The 17,988-nt window shown below is 36.8% G+C and overlaps 1 protein-coding gene across 10 annotated transcripts in view; it reads right to left on the reverse strand.

The window, feature by feature from the left end:
* The window catches only part of KHDRBS2 (KH RNA binding domain containing, signal transduction associated 2), a 551,961-nt gene that overhangs the window by 57,617 nt on the left and 476,356 nt on the right, over window positions 1-17,988 (reverse strand). For 7 of the 10 annotated variants that reach the window (XR_013996149.1, XR_013996150.1, XR_013996151.1 and 4 more), the window contains exon 8: window positions 12,083-12,141. The exons of 1 other annotated variant lie outside the window; for it this stretch is intronic. Coding sequence is in view for 3 of the 9 variants with exons in the window: in XM_081094151.1 (XP_080950277.1) it covers window positions 12,083-12,141 (59 nt within the window). In the remaining 6 variants the exon portion in view is untranslated. Of the gene's footprint in view, window positions 1-12,082; window positions 12,251-17,988 lie in introns of all 10 variants that reach the window. 2 more of the 10 variants (XR_013996153.1, XR_013996154.1) reach the window with 1 other exon arrangement.

Genomic DNA, 17,988 nt, shown 5'->3' on the forward strand with positions numbered 1-17,988 from the left:
TGTTGCAAAACATTCTGAGCTGCTGACATGCATATCGAACTGCCCGTCAGACATCTCTTCAGGTGTCTTGAAGTCAACTTTTTGAAACTAAACTTACCTTTTTCTCCATACTGCCTAATACTCTTCTCAAGTTTATCATTGGCAAATGATGCAAACCATTATTATATTCACCCAGAAAGCTAGCTACCTAGTTATTTTTTGTGTCTTCCATGACTTTATCCATGCTATAGCATATAGATATATAAAATTAATATTGCATATATTTTATAGTTATAATATACAACACACAATAGAAAATATATTTTAAACTACAAAATAGATAACATATTATATAATGAATGATATGTAATATAAATATATAATTATAAAATACACTGAGTGGCCAGATTATTATGACCACCTGACATTTGTAGGCAAATTAGCTATAATTTTGCACTGAAGTTGCTAGAGGGCCAGACCATTATAAACCTCTGAATAGCACAACATACCTAAGTATTGTTGCTGATCAGGTTCATCCTATCATGTTGATGGCTTATCGCAATGGAGATGGCTTCTTCCAACAAGACAATGAGCCATGCCACGGTGCTCGTATTGTGCAGGAGTGGTTTCAAGAACATGAGGGAGACTTTACCTTGCTTAGGTGGCCCCCACAATCACCAGATCTCAATCCAATTGAGCATTTGTGGGACGAAGTTAAAAGAGCCATCAGGCAGCTGGTTCCACAACCATCAAATCTCACAGAACTAGACAGTGCTATTCATCAGGCATGGTGTCAGATTCCTCGCATCACCTTTCAACATCTTGTGGAGTCAATGCCAAGAAGAATCGCCGCAGTATTGAAGGCAAAAGGTGGCCTAACGAAGTACTGATGGGGTGGTCATAATAATTTGGCTGATCATAATAATCTGGCCACTCAGTGTATAAAACATTGTATATTAATTACTATTATATATTTAATTAATTGATATCATATATATGTTTTATATATATTCCATACTGTGTATATGTATGTGTTTATGCGTGTATGTTTGTGTGTATGTGTAGGTATATATACTCTCTGCTCTTCTCTACCTTTGAGCTAGAGGTACATTACCAAGTACAATTGATTAGGCCTATTCAATTGCTCTTATAGCACATTCAAGATCAAACCCAAATCCCTTAGCAAGAAATTCCATGCTAGGCCTAGCTTGAGCTGACCCTGATTTCATTCTAGATAATAGGAGTTGATAACTACAATGATCTCTTAAAGTACAAGTAGCTATCATATTCATTGAAAAAATTATTGGGTCTGGAAATACAGGAGTGTTTTGCTAAAGTTAAAATTTTAAAATATATTTCTCAAAAGGAAAGTCATCTTATTTTTGCAAAGAAATAGACTCAGAGTCAATTTGGAGATGGAACCAGGAGAACAAACCCATTTAATATTTTAGAAATTTAATACCCATTAAATTTTGGCAAATGCATGATTCCACTTTACTTAATGTATTGAAAAAAATTTTACTTTCCTTAACAATTAGTAAATGTTTATGGATTAGCTTTTTTGATTCATCTTAAGAAAGATAATGATTTCTGGTAGGGATCTTATAAACTAGAGATGGGCTGGGTTTTTTTGGAACTTTTGAAGAAAACCCTCTCTTGCTATTGAGGAAGTTGTCCTAAATACTAAAATTCTATTCAAGAGCAGTCACATCCTCTTCATCTTTGAAGAAGTCTTTATATGAAATTCCTAAGTGGCTTTTGAAAGTAGATGTTTCCATTTGGCCATTTTAACCATGAAATAAATAAATAACAACTAACTCCAAAGTTCAAACTTTACATAAACAACAAATATAAATGTTTAAAATGTGCTACATATTGAAAATATGAATGGGTAACTTCAAGACGACAGTTGATAAATATATGAATAATCTATTATGAGGAAAATTATTAAAATTTTTGAGGGTAAAGTTCTGAAATACACCCATGGACTAACTAATTGATGCTTGGTATTTCTCTATTAACTTTACTTTGGTTTAGTGTAATGTGGGTCTGTAGCCATGGCTTGAATTTTTAACCTAGGAATTAAACCCAATTTCTTTTTTAAGTTTTGGTATGGAAATCTTAGAGCCATTTTTCTTAACCCATCTCCATTTATTTACTCACCCTTGTTTAATGCCACCAAGTTTACTTCATGCATATACCTAATCTCCAGATCATAGTATGGTCTACAATTTTATCTTTAGTGTTAAGCCTAGGTTGTTTGAATTACTGCTGTTTCTGATTACGAACTCCAGGAGGGTAAAAAAAACTGCACGAAGAATGGCATTCCAAGTAGTTTAGCTTTCAGTGGGTGATTTTTATTAGCTTCCTAGGCAAGGCTACCATGATTTGGAATGTTAAAAATCACTGTAAGTGAAATATGTTGCTATTAGTATAAGATTCCTTCCCTTTGGTCATGGTGGTGGTATTTTTAAATTGCTTACTCAGTTTTAATCCCTACCTTACACATTATTATATTTAATAATAAACTGACTCAATTTGTACCATTTAATTTCTAATTACCATGTATTAATGACTGACATATGTACTTAAAATTTAAATTTATATTTTATTCTTGACTCTGCTATATAATATCTTAAAGCTGTTGAGTAATGCAGGCCAGTAGTTCTCAAATTTAAATAAATATCTATCTTCTTAGACTGGAATTAAGATCTCATCTCAGTAAAAAGGAGAAAGAGATGCCAGCTAGAGAAGGGATTTCCAAAATGGAAGGTACAGAAAAAAATAGTGAATAATAATTGGATACAACATAGAAGCTTGTCTGCTTGATTTAAAAACTACTTTAATTATTGTCGAATAAAATCCAGAATCAATGAAAAGCCTACAGAATTCAGCCACTGACTTTATGAGAAATAATGGAAGAAGGAATAAAAATGGTGATATAAAATAATAATTCTCTTCTCCAAGAATTCCATCAATGTCTTTAATTCACTGGAGAAGGCAGGCTTGGTGACAAAGCTTCACAGATGAAGAGAATGCATTTGTGGTTATTTGGTTGTCTTACTCGCCCTAAGTCCCTCCTTTCTATGTTTGAGGACAGAAATGAGCCCAGTGTATTCTCAGACCAACACATGGGAGGTAGAAAAAAATCAGGCTTTAAGCTCAGAGAAATGTTAAACTGGTTGTTTGACTAGCTCTAAATCTCTGGGATTTTGTCCCAGCCTGCCTATATGTCACCTTTCCTAGGTTGGTGCTCTCATCTTACCACCTCTGCCACAAAATATTTTGGCTAGCCTTTGTCCCTGATTACTGTGAGTTGACTTCTAAACCCTAGAATTTCTTGGAGCAACTGGATCCATGGTGGATCCCTCTGACCACACCTGATAGTTGATGCAAATGAGATGACTCAGGATGGGGGCTGGTCCTGCCAGAAAGACCAACCATGAGATTAGGGGGTGGGCTTTGTCCATGGGATATCAGCCCAACCTGGGGAGGGGAGGAGAGGAGGATAGATATTGAGATGGTTCAGTCAATCACCCCTACACAGTGAAACTGTAAAAACATTCTGAACACCGACGCTTAAATGAGTTTCCCTGGTTGGCAATACATTGTTGTTAAACATCAGACTGCCTAGAGAATAATGCAGGCCTGAAAATTTCAAAAGCTTCACGTTTGGGACTCTCCAGACCTTGCCTTTTGTGTCTCTCCCTTTGCCTCATTCTGCTGTCTATCCTTTTGCTATAATGAAACTATGATTTGTAGTATAGCGCTTTACTGTTACATGAGTCGTTCTGGCAAATTATCAAACCTGATGGGGTAGTAGGAACTGCCAAATTTGTAGGCAGCTGGTTAGAAGGAAGGGTGGCCTGGGGTCTCCCAGACTGTGATTGGTTGTGACGTGAAAGGCAGTTTCATGCAGACATGTGCCCTTAACTTATGAAATACCCCCTCACCCAGTCTCTTGTTTGCTCTCCCCATTCTTCTCAGCAGCCCGAATCTTAGTTCTTTGCCCATGACGGGACCTATCTCTGACAGAACTTCCAAATGCCAAAAGCCTCCTGGGCTGTCTATTGGCTGCTCCTGCACTCTGCTGAGTATAAAGAGCCTTCTGAGATCTTTCTCCAGAGAGACTGACCTATCTAGTCTAGGTTTTGTTTTGTTTTTTACTGGCATATCTTGTTACCAACTGAGCTAAAGTTTTGACAAGTTACCAGTCTGGTTATGTAAGTCATTTGTTTAATACAAAAACACACTGATTATAAATCATCAATAATAATAGTTATATTTTCAGCTGGCGTAGTTTCAGCAGTTCCTATTGAGTCATTCAATAAATAATGACATATTTGATAAATGAAGTGTATTATATTTATTTCAAACAATGTTTCTTTTTAAAAATCCATGACCTCTTTCAATAAACAAAAAATCTCCTCAAACTCTGGAAATTATGTGAAGACTTCCTAAGGAGGCATATCTCCTGGGTATATACTTTCATAGCTGGTGTATTTCCAAGAGGGCAAGACAGTGATTTCCTAGCTTTGTATTTTGTATTCTGTACTTTGTGTTTTAAAACAAGTTCCTTTTTTCAACATTCTAAATATAAATCTATACCATGTTGAATATACTTTTTGTACATTATTTGTTCACCCCAAGATTCTGACAATAGATCTCTCAGCTCTCCCCTCTCCCCCAGTTAAAATGATTGTACCATGAACTCAGCAGGAGAGAAAGTGATAAAAATAAACATTCCTGTGGCTAGTTTTATTGTCTCAACATGAGAGTTGTTAGATGCTTGTGGACTCTAATTTTTTTTTGTGGACTTTGTATCCGTCGGGCACATTTTAGACAAAGTCAAGTCTGAGATTTAACTGTCCAACACACAACTGTTCAAAAAGGGACTAAATTCTATTTCCATTACCTCACTGTATAGTTTTTTTAAATGTTAACTTAAAATGCCAGGTTCTAGGCCACACTGTTTACTTACAAAATACCAATTTTTCTAAAAGTGGTCTGCATATAACTTAAGTATGACCTCCAATAATGCAAATGAACGGCACATTCATATTAAGTTCATAGGCTATTTTTCATCCTGCTCCCATGCATGCATCTATTTAAAACTTACTCTGAACCTTAGTTTGCAATAGGATCACCCAGGAATCTTTAAAACTAATACCCAGTTCTCATCCTCAAAGATTATGATATAGCTGATGTGAGGTAGTAATTGGACCTTGGTATTTTTTCAGTATTCACCAGGTGATTCTTAATTGTGTAATTAAGGTAAAAAAAATCTCTGATCTAAAATACTGACAAGCAGGTTCCAGTTTTGCCTGAAACTGCTGAATTTAGGAGTGCACAATTCAAAACATAATTGAAACAGTTAACAAAATTAGCAATGCAAGCAATGAAATAGTGGTATGGCACATGGCTCTTTTAGATAGTTTCTTGCCTAGGCAACATAATCTGCATTTATTATCCAGACAAGTTGGATTGGATATACACCTCATGGTAACCTCTGAGATAGTAAGAAACAGAAAATTAAAATTTTTAAGTTAATTTTACAACTGAATTTAAAAATGCAATATCATTAGCCTTTCAGTTAAAAATAAAATTCAACAACCTATATTAAAATCAAATAGAATAAATCATAGTATTGTTTTCAATAGCTTATCATGTAACAACTTCAATATTTATAAATCCTAAGAAAAATATATTGTTTGTATTAGTTTTTAAAACGATAAAATCTTGCCCATATTAAGAAAACTCAGCTTCATTTGTAAAAGCACATTTCCTCAACTTCGTATTTCTATTTACTATTGAAAAGAGAGTCTTTGTTCTGGAGTCACATGGCTGGCATGATGGCCAGTTAGCTCCATTTTCCTTTGCTGTTTTACAGATTAATTAATGTAGGGCTTATTTTCACACCGGGAGAATAATCATTCCAGGTTCTCAGCACAAAATTAATACATTCATGTTCTGCAATTGACTTGAAGTGAGGCACTCAAATGTCCTAGAATAGGACACAAAATTCTTTTTGCTTTCATTGATTTTAAGACAGTGTATTAATATTATCCTCCTTGGTTCCACACAGCTGTCATCTAAAATGCCACTAAAGAATGGATGCATAATTGGCTCTTCAGCTCACACATTAAATACATTTTAATAAACAGCTCTTTTCTCTGAGAAGAGACTATTGCTGCCCGTTCTTAGCTGTCAGTCTCCAGGAGAATTTAGAGGGTGTCTCTTATGTGGAGCATTGCTTGGCCAAGCTGATCTATGTACTGTATTTAAAATTCTCTCTTATGGAATTATGACCTAATTAGACTTATCCAAAACAACTGTGATGAATCATAAATTAGGAAATATTTTTAAAATGCAAAAACTGATTTGCAATTCCTGTAAGTCAAATATTCAGCTTCCAAAAACAAATTCAAGTTACCGGTATTTTAATATTTTAAGTGTTAATTAAATAATTATGTAACATTCATTAAATGTTAGTAAATAGTAATGAAATGTTTAACAAATATTAACATTAAATAATATAATAAATAATAATCATATTTATTTTCATCCTATTTAAACATTTATATTTACATTGCTATAAGAAAAATAGTATACTATTTAATATTACATTTCTTCAAATATCTTGAATAATTTAATTGCTTTGAAACCCCAAATGATACTTGTTTTTCTTGGAAGTCGACATATTTCTTTCAATGTGAATCATAGGCCCCAAAAAGACAAATACTACTTCCTCTGGTGATGCACACAACATAATGTATAAAGATTCAAAGTGAATGACTGGGTTTTTCTACTGGTTTATTTAAGGCCATTTCCTAGCAGTGGTCGGCAAACTGCGGCTCGTGAGCCACATGCGGCTCTTTGGCCTCTTGAGTGTGGCTCTTCCACAAAATACCACGTGCGGGCGCGCACGTACAGTGTGATTGAAACTTCGTGGCTCATGCGCAGAAATCGGTATTTTGTGGAAGAGCCACACTCAAGGGGCCAAAGAGCCACATGTGGCTCGCGAGCCGCAGTTTGCCGACCACTGTAAGAGATCCTGAATGAGCGATACATCTGTGAGTCTTCTGAGTGCAGCACAATTATCCCGGTCAGCATTCCTCCTTCCCTTGCCCCTACCTCAGCTTGCCCCACAGGTCTTTCTGCCAGCTTGAGGCAGAGGAGGGAGTTTGCAGCAAAAACTGACCTGAGCCGCCCCACATACTGTTTGAATCCATGGTATTGCTGGGAAACTGAGATTTGGGGTTATGATTTTATAAAAATACAGACATTCCATTGAGATATAATATTTATACCCATTATACAGTCCAAATGTTAGAAATTATTTAGAATGAAAGTGAACAAGTAAATGGAGATGCAAGATTTACAATTGAGAATAAATGTTATTGATGTTAAAGACTGTTCAGAGTTTATTAAAGATGATCTATAAGTGGATACTAGTTAATATGTGAGGTATAGAAAAATAACTAAGCAACATCAATCTATGTATGACATAAGTGGATCCTTAAATCACTGTTCCACATACTTATTTAAATTTTTTTCTTCTGCCTATTTGGGTAGCATAGGATGAACAGCCAGTATTCCGTACTTAAATCTCACTCTACATAACACTTAATACCAAAAGCCGAGTGCATGTAATGTGTATTAATTTAATTGGGCTTCCAGGTTATGATGCTGAGGACTTACTTTTCCTTGTCGTTTGACCTGGTCCTTTTTCTATTGTCGATGTACGTAGGATATGAGAGTATGAAAGTTATCAAATTTAAATCTCATGACCACATGGATTGACATGCAAGTATTTTCTTTGTTTCTTGGTTACATAAAAGAAGGGACTATTCCTTTTCAAGTGAATATATTAATAGTTAATTCTGATAGTACATGTGAACATATTTTAAACTCTGTATTTTGTATTGGTACAAAATAAGAGGCCAGTTTTGCTTAGTGTTTAAAGCAGACCAAAGTGTCTTAGGTTCGATTCTGGTTAAGGGCATGTATATACCTTGGCTGGTAGGGGCATGTTTGGGAGGCAACCAATCAATGTGTCTCTCTCACCTCAATGTTTCTCTCTCTCTCCCCCCTCCCTCCCTTCTCTCCCCCTCTCCCCCTCCCCCTGCCCATCCCTCCCACTCTAGAAATCAATGGAGAAAATATCCTTGGGTGAAGATTTAAAAGAAAGTGATAGAAATATATTAGGATAGAAAAATCTTAAAGGAATTTTTCTAAAGTAGTCTAAGTTGTGTACCCTTTTAAGATAAAATATGTATCATGATGATTAAAAATTGGTAAAATGTATAACAAAAAGTAAAGAATAAATAAATGTAGTAGTGTAATTTAGAGTGATTTAAATATCCTTCTTTTTTTGACCTAAATTTTCTATACTGTATTAGTTTTACAGTAAGAAAATAAATAACTTATTTTTAGGTTAGTCAGACTTCTGTATCTGCTTAGATTTCTAAACACCTGTGGCAAAAATAACTCTTATAAAATAAAATGAGTATGCATCTGCATCATTTAAAACTTAGACACTTTTGTTCAGAGCTCCCTGAACCCTACTCTGTTGCCCAGTATTTACCACAGATGGACCACAGTGAGCCCAGAGGATTTGGGGGGATGGGTTGAACCAGGGAGGTTGGAATCCTGGCTTGTGAGCAGCCTCATTCCTCAGCAAAAACAACAACAACAACAAAAACAACAAAAAACCAAAAACCATCAACAAAAGAAACCCCCCCAAAACAATGTAAGCCCCATCGTTTACAGAGGTAAGCTCTGATCTCCTGCCTGTGGCTCCTGAATTTCCATTAGGTCTGAGAAGCAATAGTTTGTATTCACACACTTTTCCCTATTGCCTTAGTCAGTGGTTCTCATCCTTCTGGCCCTTTAAATACAGTTCTTCATGTTGTGACCCAACCATAAAATTATTTCTGTTGCTACTTCATAACTGTAATGTTGCTACTGTTATGAATCGTAATGTAAATATCTGATATGCAGGATGGTCTAGGTGACCCCTGTGAAAGGGTCGTTCAACCGCCAAAGGGGTCGCAACCCACAGGTTGAGAACCGCTGCCTTAGATGGTGTTAGCGTATAAAGGATAAAGGGGGGCAAGTATCTGGTGATGGAAGGAGATATGACTTTGGGTGGTAGCCACACAATGCAATTTATAGGTTATGTATTACAGAAGTGTGCATTTGAAAAGTACATTATTTAATTAACTAATATCACCCCAATCAATTTAATAAAAAATAAAATGTAAAGAATTTGGAATTAAAAATCTCATCTCTTGCCCTAACTGGTTTGGCTCAGTGGATAGAGCATCAGCCTGCAGACTCAAGGGTCCCAGGTTCAATTCTGGTCAAGGGCATGTACCTTGGTTGCAGGCACATCCCCAGTAGGGGGTGTGCAGGAGGCAGCTGATCGATGTTTCTCTCTCATTGATGTTTCTAACTCTCTATCCCTCTCCCTTCCTCTCTGTAAAAAAATCAATAAAGTATATTTAAAAAAAAGAAATCTCATCTCATTACCCACTACCCAGTCATCTATCATCAACTCCATCCCCACCATGCAAAGCTGTACAGTAAAGCTCATAGGTGTGATTTTTCTCAGGTTGATGTGACAAGTGTAAAAACTAGTAACTGTGCTTTTGCAAATGAAATTTCATTTTTAAAAAGTGATGCGCAAATAATGTCTTCTCATTAGCATGCAACTGCAAGAGATTGTTCACTGCAGTATGCCCAGGATTAAGCACAATGGCTTACATGTGTTACCCATTAAATAAATATTCAAGAGTAAAGTTCTCTGACCTTCTGTAGAACTCTTGCATCACACAGTTTAAAACATGGCACCATTTTTTTTTTATATGTAGCCCTGTTTCTGAACAGTAGACAGACAGTAGAACCCGAGGAGGGACAAAGTCTATCTTGTACACCATCATATTCCTAGAGCCTGTTAATACTTATGTGCACTAAAGTAAAGTTGAATGAATTTAAAAAAAGGCCCCTATTGTGTCCTATTCATCTATCATCCTCAGTAACTAATCTTACAAGATAAGAGGCTTGATTCCCATTTGATTAAGAATGTGCTGGAACAATGGAGATACACTTATTGTTGTGTTGAATTCAGAGAATGCTGCAGTATTGGGCGGGGCTACCCTGGGGTGTTGGGCAATCTCTCAGCTCAGCCTGGCTGGCCCAGGCATGTGGCTTTGGAGAAGGCCTGGGTTGGGTATATTATTGTTCTTAATAAAGACCAAATGATATCTTTGATCCCTCTTTCCAATGAGGGAAGAATATAGAGAACAAAATTAAAGCTGTACTTTCTATGGTAGCTCACCAACTGGGCTGGACCTATGCAAAGGTGTCCATCAACTATTATTTCTGTGAAATAATTTCTGAAAATATGTTTAAGTTGTTTTGAAGAATATTCTTATCTCTCTCAGTCTGGTGCTCATTGTTTACTAATTCTTTATTTTTTTCCTGTGAAATGCTATAGAAAATCTTCATCTCCTTAGATTAGTAGGACAACAGTTGGCAAGATTTAGATAAGATCACACTAAGCTGAATATCTTTTCTTTAAAACAAATTCAAGTTTAAAGTACCAGATCCTGTTCTCTTTCTCCCACAGTCCACAGAACTCTGCCCCAACTCCCGACAACAGAAACAAAAATGAGACAAACTTGAGTTCACATTCTTTCTATGTCTTTTGCTGATTGTTTAACTGAGGCAGGTTACTGCATGGCCTAAGCCTTAGTTCCTCATTTGTAACATGCAGATGACAATGTGAGTGTGTACCCTGCAGGGTAATAATGGGGACTGGTTTATAGATACACATATAATGCATAATGATGATTATCTCCATGGCCTCTAATCCTCATTACGCGTTGCTTAGCACAGAGCTACATGAGGTACCCTGTGTGTGGTTGCAGCAATTAATTAATAGCGTTCTAACCACTGATGAGAATATAAAAACAGAAGTTGACTTAACCTCTGTGGTTCAGTTTCCTCACTATTAAGTGGAGATAAAAAATACTTAATATTACAATTTATTATAAAGCAATACATGAGAAAAAATATATAAGTAATCAGCTTATGAATGGCAATTGTAATATTGGTTTACCTTTCTACTCCTATTTTTGAGCTCAGCCTAGTGATATTCCACTGAGAGAAATTAGTCAGTTTGGTGACTGTGGGTCCAGGTAGAGTGTAATTCCTCCTGGTGTCTGGACCATCCAAATGCCATCCTAATGCAGGGCTACACCTTCATCATGTGGAGCCCCGCATGAGGAACATGTATTGTGTCCTTTATTGTTTCCCATAAGTGGGAACGGAGTGGCATTGGCATTATGTTAATAAAAATCTGGGCCTGGAAACCCTTAAATGAGTGTTTTTCAAGTTGGTCAACTGTTGTTGCTGTAGACGTCTTTTAAGAAATGAGTAACTACCCTTTAGAATTTTTTTTTTAATTTAGTGGAGTAACTACCCTTTAAAGTGATGTACTATATTTATACGTTTCATAGGCACTCAGTAAAATCTTACTGAATTGAATTACAATTAATTCAAAGTGTTATGTATTTTAATTAAGCAATGTATTTTTTAAAATTAATTTTATAGGCTAATATATTTATTGAGTATTAATTCTCATGAGGCAAGCATTATCTGGCAATTTTAAGAATAACACACACTATAGAAAATAACTTGAAAGCTACAATATCTGCCCTTAAAAGTTTTTAAATATTTCAATTGTGTATTACTCTGATGATCTTTCTGAAAGCAGGAAAGACACATGATTATTGTCAAATCAATGAGTCAGACAATGGACACAGTGAAACTTATAAGACACTGTTCAGATATACTTATTGTTGCTGTTGAAAATGATCTATGATTGTGAATAATTGCTTTTGAAATATTGATCGAAATTGATCTGTCTAATTTTCTGGCACTGGTTCTGTATGTCAAATCTCACCCTGGAATTACATAAATCAACTGAGTCTGGACTTCTGTAAAAACTGGGGCGAGAAAGATAGAAGTAATTTCTGAGTTGTCAGTGACTGATGAATGTTCTGATTTCACAGTTTTAGTAAAGAAAAGGTCTTACCGTAGCTGTCATAGGCATCCTCACTTACTCCATGACCGTAGTCATAGTATTCAGGCACACTGCAACAGATTTAGACAGCAATCAATGTTACTGTAATCAGGAGGGCTCAACCCAGAAACTCAGATGGGATTTGAAAGCAAATGTGTGCTCAGGTAGTATCCCAATAACCTGTAGGCATAAAACAGAATTCTAAAGAAATAGGAAGAAAAATAACAGGTTATTGACAAGGAGTGCTATGATTTTCTCATGCCACCTCAGTACTTCCTTCAATTTATAAATCAATTTTCCCCTAAAATACAAGTGTACTCTTCAAAATTTGTCAAGAGGAGAGTTATAAAAGGTATATTTCTAAGAAAAGTGCTGTATAAGGTGACAATCTGGTCAACAGTGTTTGCCTTTTAATGCTGTTATCCTAAAAAGTTGCATCAATTTCATCTTCACTTCCAAACATTGAAATTATGTTTCTATTCCTCTTTAGCCCTTCCACGGCATGTTCATGCAGTTCTCAAATATATAAGCTGTTTCTTTTTACTCAGCATTTTGGTAGATGCGTCTACATTTCAGTAACAGAAAAAAGGAGTTCTTCCTCCGTTTCTTACTGAAGTTACTTTAAGTCTTCCCCCACCACAATTGTCATCAGTTCATCCTACAGCAAGTTTCCCCCACTAAGGCACTGCCCCTATTAGCCTCCAAGCATTTTTTATATCTCCCATCCTCAAAAACCTTCCTTCACCCCGAGATCTCCTTCTAGTGATTATCTTTTTCTCTTTATATCAAAACTGCTTGAAAAGATGTGACTTCATTCACTCTTTTTCACTGCCTCTCCTTTCACATGCTTTGGAAGACATTCCAGTCGGGCTGTTTTCTCCACTGAAACAGCTTTTGCCAATATCTTGCCATTTTCAAATCCAACGGTCAAGACTTGCTCCTCATTTTGTGTTAGCACATTTAACACAATTGACCATTTTCTGCTCCTTCAAACACTTCAATTGCTACTGAGATGTTCTCTCTTGGATCTCCTTAGCTCACTCCATTTCCTCATTCTTCTCTACTGGTACTCTCTATTTCCCAGCCACTTAGCCCTGAAGAGTACTGGAGCTCAGTTATTGGATCGTTTTGCTAGTGATACTCCCTAGGCAATCGTATCTGTTCCTGTGGCTTTAAACCATCTCTACTCTGATGATTTCCAAATTATATGTCCAGCTTTAGCACCTCCCCTCCACTCTGGTCTCGTATATCCAGTTGCCTTCTGCATATTTCCATTTGGATGTCAAACTTAACACATCCAAATATAAAAAATTTCCCTGGCCGGTGTGGCTCAGCATCATCAAAAGGTGGTGGGTTCAATTCTGGTCAGGGCACATGCCCAGGTTGTTGGTTCAATTCCTTGTTAGGACATGTTTCGGAGGCAACTGATAGATGTCTCTCTTTCTCTCTCTCTCTCTCTCTCTCTCTCTCTCTCTCTCTCTCTCTCATCTCATCTCTAAGATCAATAAATTTTTAAAAAAATATTATTTCCCATTCAGACTAGTGCTTTTCGAATGCTTTCCATCTTTATAAATGGCACCTTAATTAGTGTTATTCTTGCTGAAAGCTGTGGAGGCTTCTCCTTTTCTCTCACTTCTAATGTCTAATCCAACAGCAAATTCTTTCACTTTTTGCAAAATATATCCAGAATTTAAACATTTCTAAACATCTCCACAGCTATGACTATGGTTAGTTTCACCATCTTTCACATAAACACAGTATAACTGGTCTCTGTGCCCTGCTTCCTCTGTTTCAATTTTCTGCATAGCAGTCAAAGGAATTCTTTTTTCCCCCTCATATATTTTTATTGATTTCAGAGAGGAAGTGAGAGGGTGAGGAGATAGAAACATCAATGATGAGAGAGAACCATTGATAGGCTGCCTCCTGCATGCCCCCCACCAGGGACCAAGGCCACAACCCAGGAATGTGCCCTTGATGGGAATCGAACCTGGGACCCTTCAGTCCGCAGGCGGCACTTTATCCACCGAGCCAAACCAGCGAGGGCCAAAGTCATTCTCATAGAAGTAAATTAGATCATATTAGTTCTCTATTAAAAGCCCATAAATAGCTTCCCTAGTCCTTTAGGAAAAATGTAAAAATCTTATTTTGCACACATAGACCTGTCCCATTTCCCCTTGGTTCACTCTGCATAGGGCAGGTTGGCCTCCTAGCGACTTCCTGAATATAACAAACACATTACCGTCTCAGCACCTTTTCATTAGCTATTCCCACCACCTGAACACACTTTTCCTAAACGTGCAGCTGTCTCTTTTCTTATTCTTTCAGAATCCACTCAAATGTCATTTGCAAGAGGTTTCTCTCACTAATCTATCTAAACTAGCATTCACCCATCCTTACCTTGCTTTGTTCACCTTACTATCTGTCACTAATGTACATATTATATAACCAACAAACATACTTGTTTATTCCCTTATTTGGCTGTTTCCCACGTGTAGAATGTAACAGCTCCCTGGCATAGGATTTCTTCTCTCCTTAGTTTACTTGCTCGTATTTTTTCCAGGATGATTGGTCTACAATGCCTGGCATATGATAGCTTCTCAATAAATCTTTATGGGATAATCGATCATATTGCTCATAGGAAGATTAGCCACCATTTACATGAGTAGCCTAATGTACCCAAGTTATATTTTTTAAAAATGATATACAAAAAGTGGATGTTATTTTAATTGAGCTTAGTGTTTGGATAGTGAATGCATATTTTGATTTACTTAGGGATCTATTAATATTTATGATACACTGTATTTTAACCTCAAGCTCCTTCATTTAAAGTCTTCTGCCTAAATCTTACTTATGAATTTATCAATTGCCTTAAGATTACTAATTTCCTTTTAGTATACAAAAGTGTAGCAAGGAAATGGCTTTATATCAAAAACTAAATTATGTAAGAGCTGAGTGTGAGTGATAGACGACAAAGGGTTAGGGTGGAAGGAAGGAAGAAAAGCCTCTAATTATGTCGCTGTCCTTTCCCTAAGGCAATCTCATAGGTCTCATTTTATTAGAAACTTGAGATTTCATTGATAGTAAGTGAAGAGAAGCAAAAAAGAAAAAGTTGATATATTGAAGAGAGAGACAGAAGTTTGACCATTTTTATCTTCTGGAAGGCAAATGCTAATGCAAAGATTACCTAGCCCAGCCTTCATTGCCCGGGATAGTTATACACAAACTATCTAGGGAAAATGTATGGCACTATGGTCTTCTTCCCATCTTCCTAATGGTTTCAGATTGTAGAAACCTAAGGCCATTGGCTGGTGGCTGGATGTTTATCTCTTCTTTCACACGCTTATCTTTATTTTATTGTTGACACTATTACAGTATCCCCCATTTTCCCCTACATGCTTATCTTAATAAGAATGATGCAACCCAATTGAGAACACTTATAAATGCGTAGCAAATTCCTGAGAATTGTTACATTGATTCCCTGTATAATCAAGAAGTGGCAGCCCTAAGAATACTATGCTTTGAAAAGCAGCATTCTCATTTATAGGGGTGAAGAGAAAAATGAGAGCATTGTTAGAAGCTTCTCCCTGCCTTCCTCACAATAATTTTTCCATGAGAAAGCCTGATTATGTTTCCCAAAGTGTGTTATATGAAGACCAGTAGCCCCCCAAAACTACCATGTAGCATTACTATGTTTCTCACTAGATTCCAACTTTAATTGATGAAGATAAGAGAGGGGGTAAAAGAAGAATAGTGACAGGTATTGTCAATCATACAGTATACATACACACCAAGAGGGAAGGTGAACTCTCAGAAGTCTAAAAAGGGGAAAGTGGAACATGTAAGATATCTGTGAAGTAATGGGTAATGCAAAATCATGGAAAATAATCACAATGAACCCTCTCAGCATCAACACCTTTGCTCATCCAAATACTACTCCCCCTATCTTCTATAGGAGAGTAATTTACATTGGCAAAAAATACACTCCCCAACCACCCTTGCAGCTAGATGTGCCCTTGTGACTAAGTCATGGGATATGCACAGGAGAGATGGGGGCAACTTTGGGGTCATTTCTAATTTAAGAACAAGCTCCTCATCTTGGACTTATGCACCATCACCTCCTCAGTTGGTAGAATGCATTCAAACTGATGATCTAACATCTACCGTGAAAATAAAGGGAACGACTAAGGAAGTCATGGAATGAAATATCGGAGGAACTTGTCTCTAACTCAGCGGTTCTCAACCTGTGGGAAAACACATATCGGAAAACACATATAGCATATCAGATATTTACCTTACGATTCATAACAGTAGCAAAATTACAGTTATGAAGTAGCAACGAAAACAATTTTATGGTTGGGCGTCACCACAACATGAGGAACTGTATTAAAGGGTCGCGGCATTAGGAAGGTTGAGAACCACTGCAACTGATCACTCTGGAACAGACTTAGTCTAAACCACTGCCTACCTCACTGAATATTAAACCTCATTGTTATAACAATTTAGTTGAATATTGAAATCAGTATGTAGAAGTGTGGAATTGCCATTAAAATCCCCAAACATGAGGCGTTAACTTAATCGGAGGGTGAAGAATGCAAGGAAAAAGTACTGTAGAACAGAAAGCTGATGGCGACTGTAATGCCATTGCCAGAGAAAACTTGGCCGTAAGCCTATAAGCTTGTGTATACTTTGCACTATGGGGGGAAAAACTGAACAAATCCTGTTAGTAACCTTTGCTACTTTTAGGAAGGTTTACAAAAGGTGTATGCTCCAATAGGAATGAGTCATTTTTCTAGAGGAAACAAAAGTGAATTTCACGTGACTCAGGGAAGTTATCTCTGCCTGATTTATGTGTTAATTTTATCATTTAAAATGGGAGTGGGTTTAGAAATGTGGGGCTTAAGGGGCTTAGATACGTAAATGGTTTCTCTTTCTCATAGCAATAAATAATGAGTGTTGCCCTGAGATGCCCTCGCATCTTCCCATTAGACTATGAGCCCTAGAACAATCCTCAGGTCCCCTAACACGCACCAGAGGAAGCCTGCTGCGAAAACTGTGAAGTCCCCAGCGAGGACATTGCTCTTCTTTACCCGATTCACATACAGCCACGGATAAGGCCATGTATCCATTAAGATGAGGAAGAACCTGCCAGTAAATCTCGAAAAAATTTCAGAAAAGAGAACCCAGGCTGCCAAATGCATTAATCAGAAAACTCATTTCAATGCTGTTGCTTAGGTGTTGTTTAATCTCAGCGTGCCAATATTCTGTAATTGTTATTTCCTATGGAACCTTCAGTATTTCCCCAAAAGTTTCTGTTGTTCCTTTTCCACTGCTTTACATTGGGCATTTTGTAAGGGGGAGAGGGAAGGAAATATAACTTATTATTTAGGCCACCACACTTCAAAAAACCACATCAAGGCCCATTGTAGTTTTCTGCATATCTTACAGAGATTCTGTATTTTGAGCTGGTTGCAGATATTTGAACTGGGCTTGGATTTTCTCTGTTGGATAGAAGGCAGGAATCTTTCTTTGTTTGGTTGTTTCTTTAATGAGAAGGGTATTCATGCATGTTTGCATGATTAGAGTTTGGGCCATAGTAGATTTCTAGTTGTTCCCCTCTAAAATCCATTTGTTTCTTATTTAATAAAAGAGGCTGACTTTCTTAAGACTACATTTTCTAGTGTTCCTTACATTTGAGAGAGGCCATGTGCAGAGTGAGGTGTACAAATTCTTCATGATTTGCATAAAAGTAAATTCCTTATCCTCTACTTCTTTTCAATCTTCATGTAACTTCCTGGAAATGCCAATGATTGTAGTGACTTTGGAAGTCTAATGTTAATCATAGAGCATTGGGCTGAATCTTTGTGTCTCCCCAAATTTGTATGTTGACATCTCAACTCCCAAGGTGATGGTATTAAGAG

Source organism: Myotis nattereri, assembly GCF_964212035.1.
Source record: "Myotis nattereri genome assembly, chromosome: 6".
Classification (NCBI taxonomy): Eukaryota; Metazoa; Chordata; class Mammalia; order Chiroptera; family Vespertilionidae; genus Myotis; species Myotis nattereri.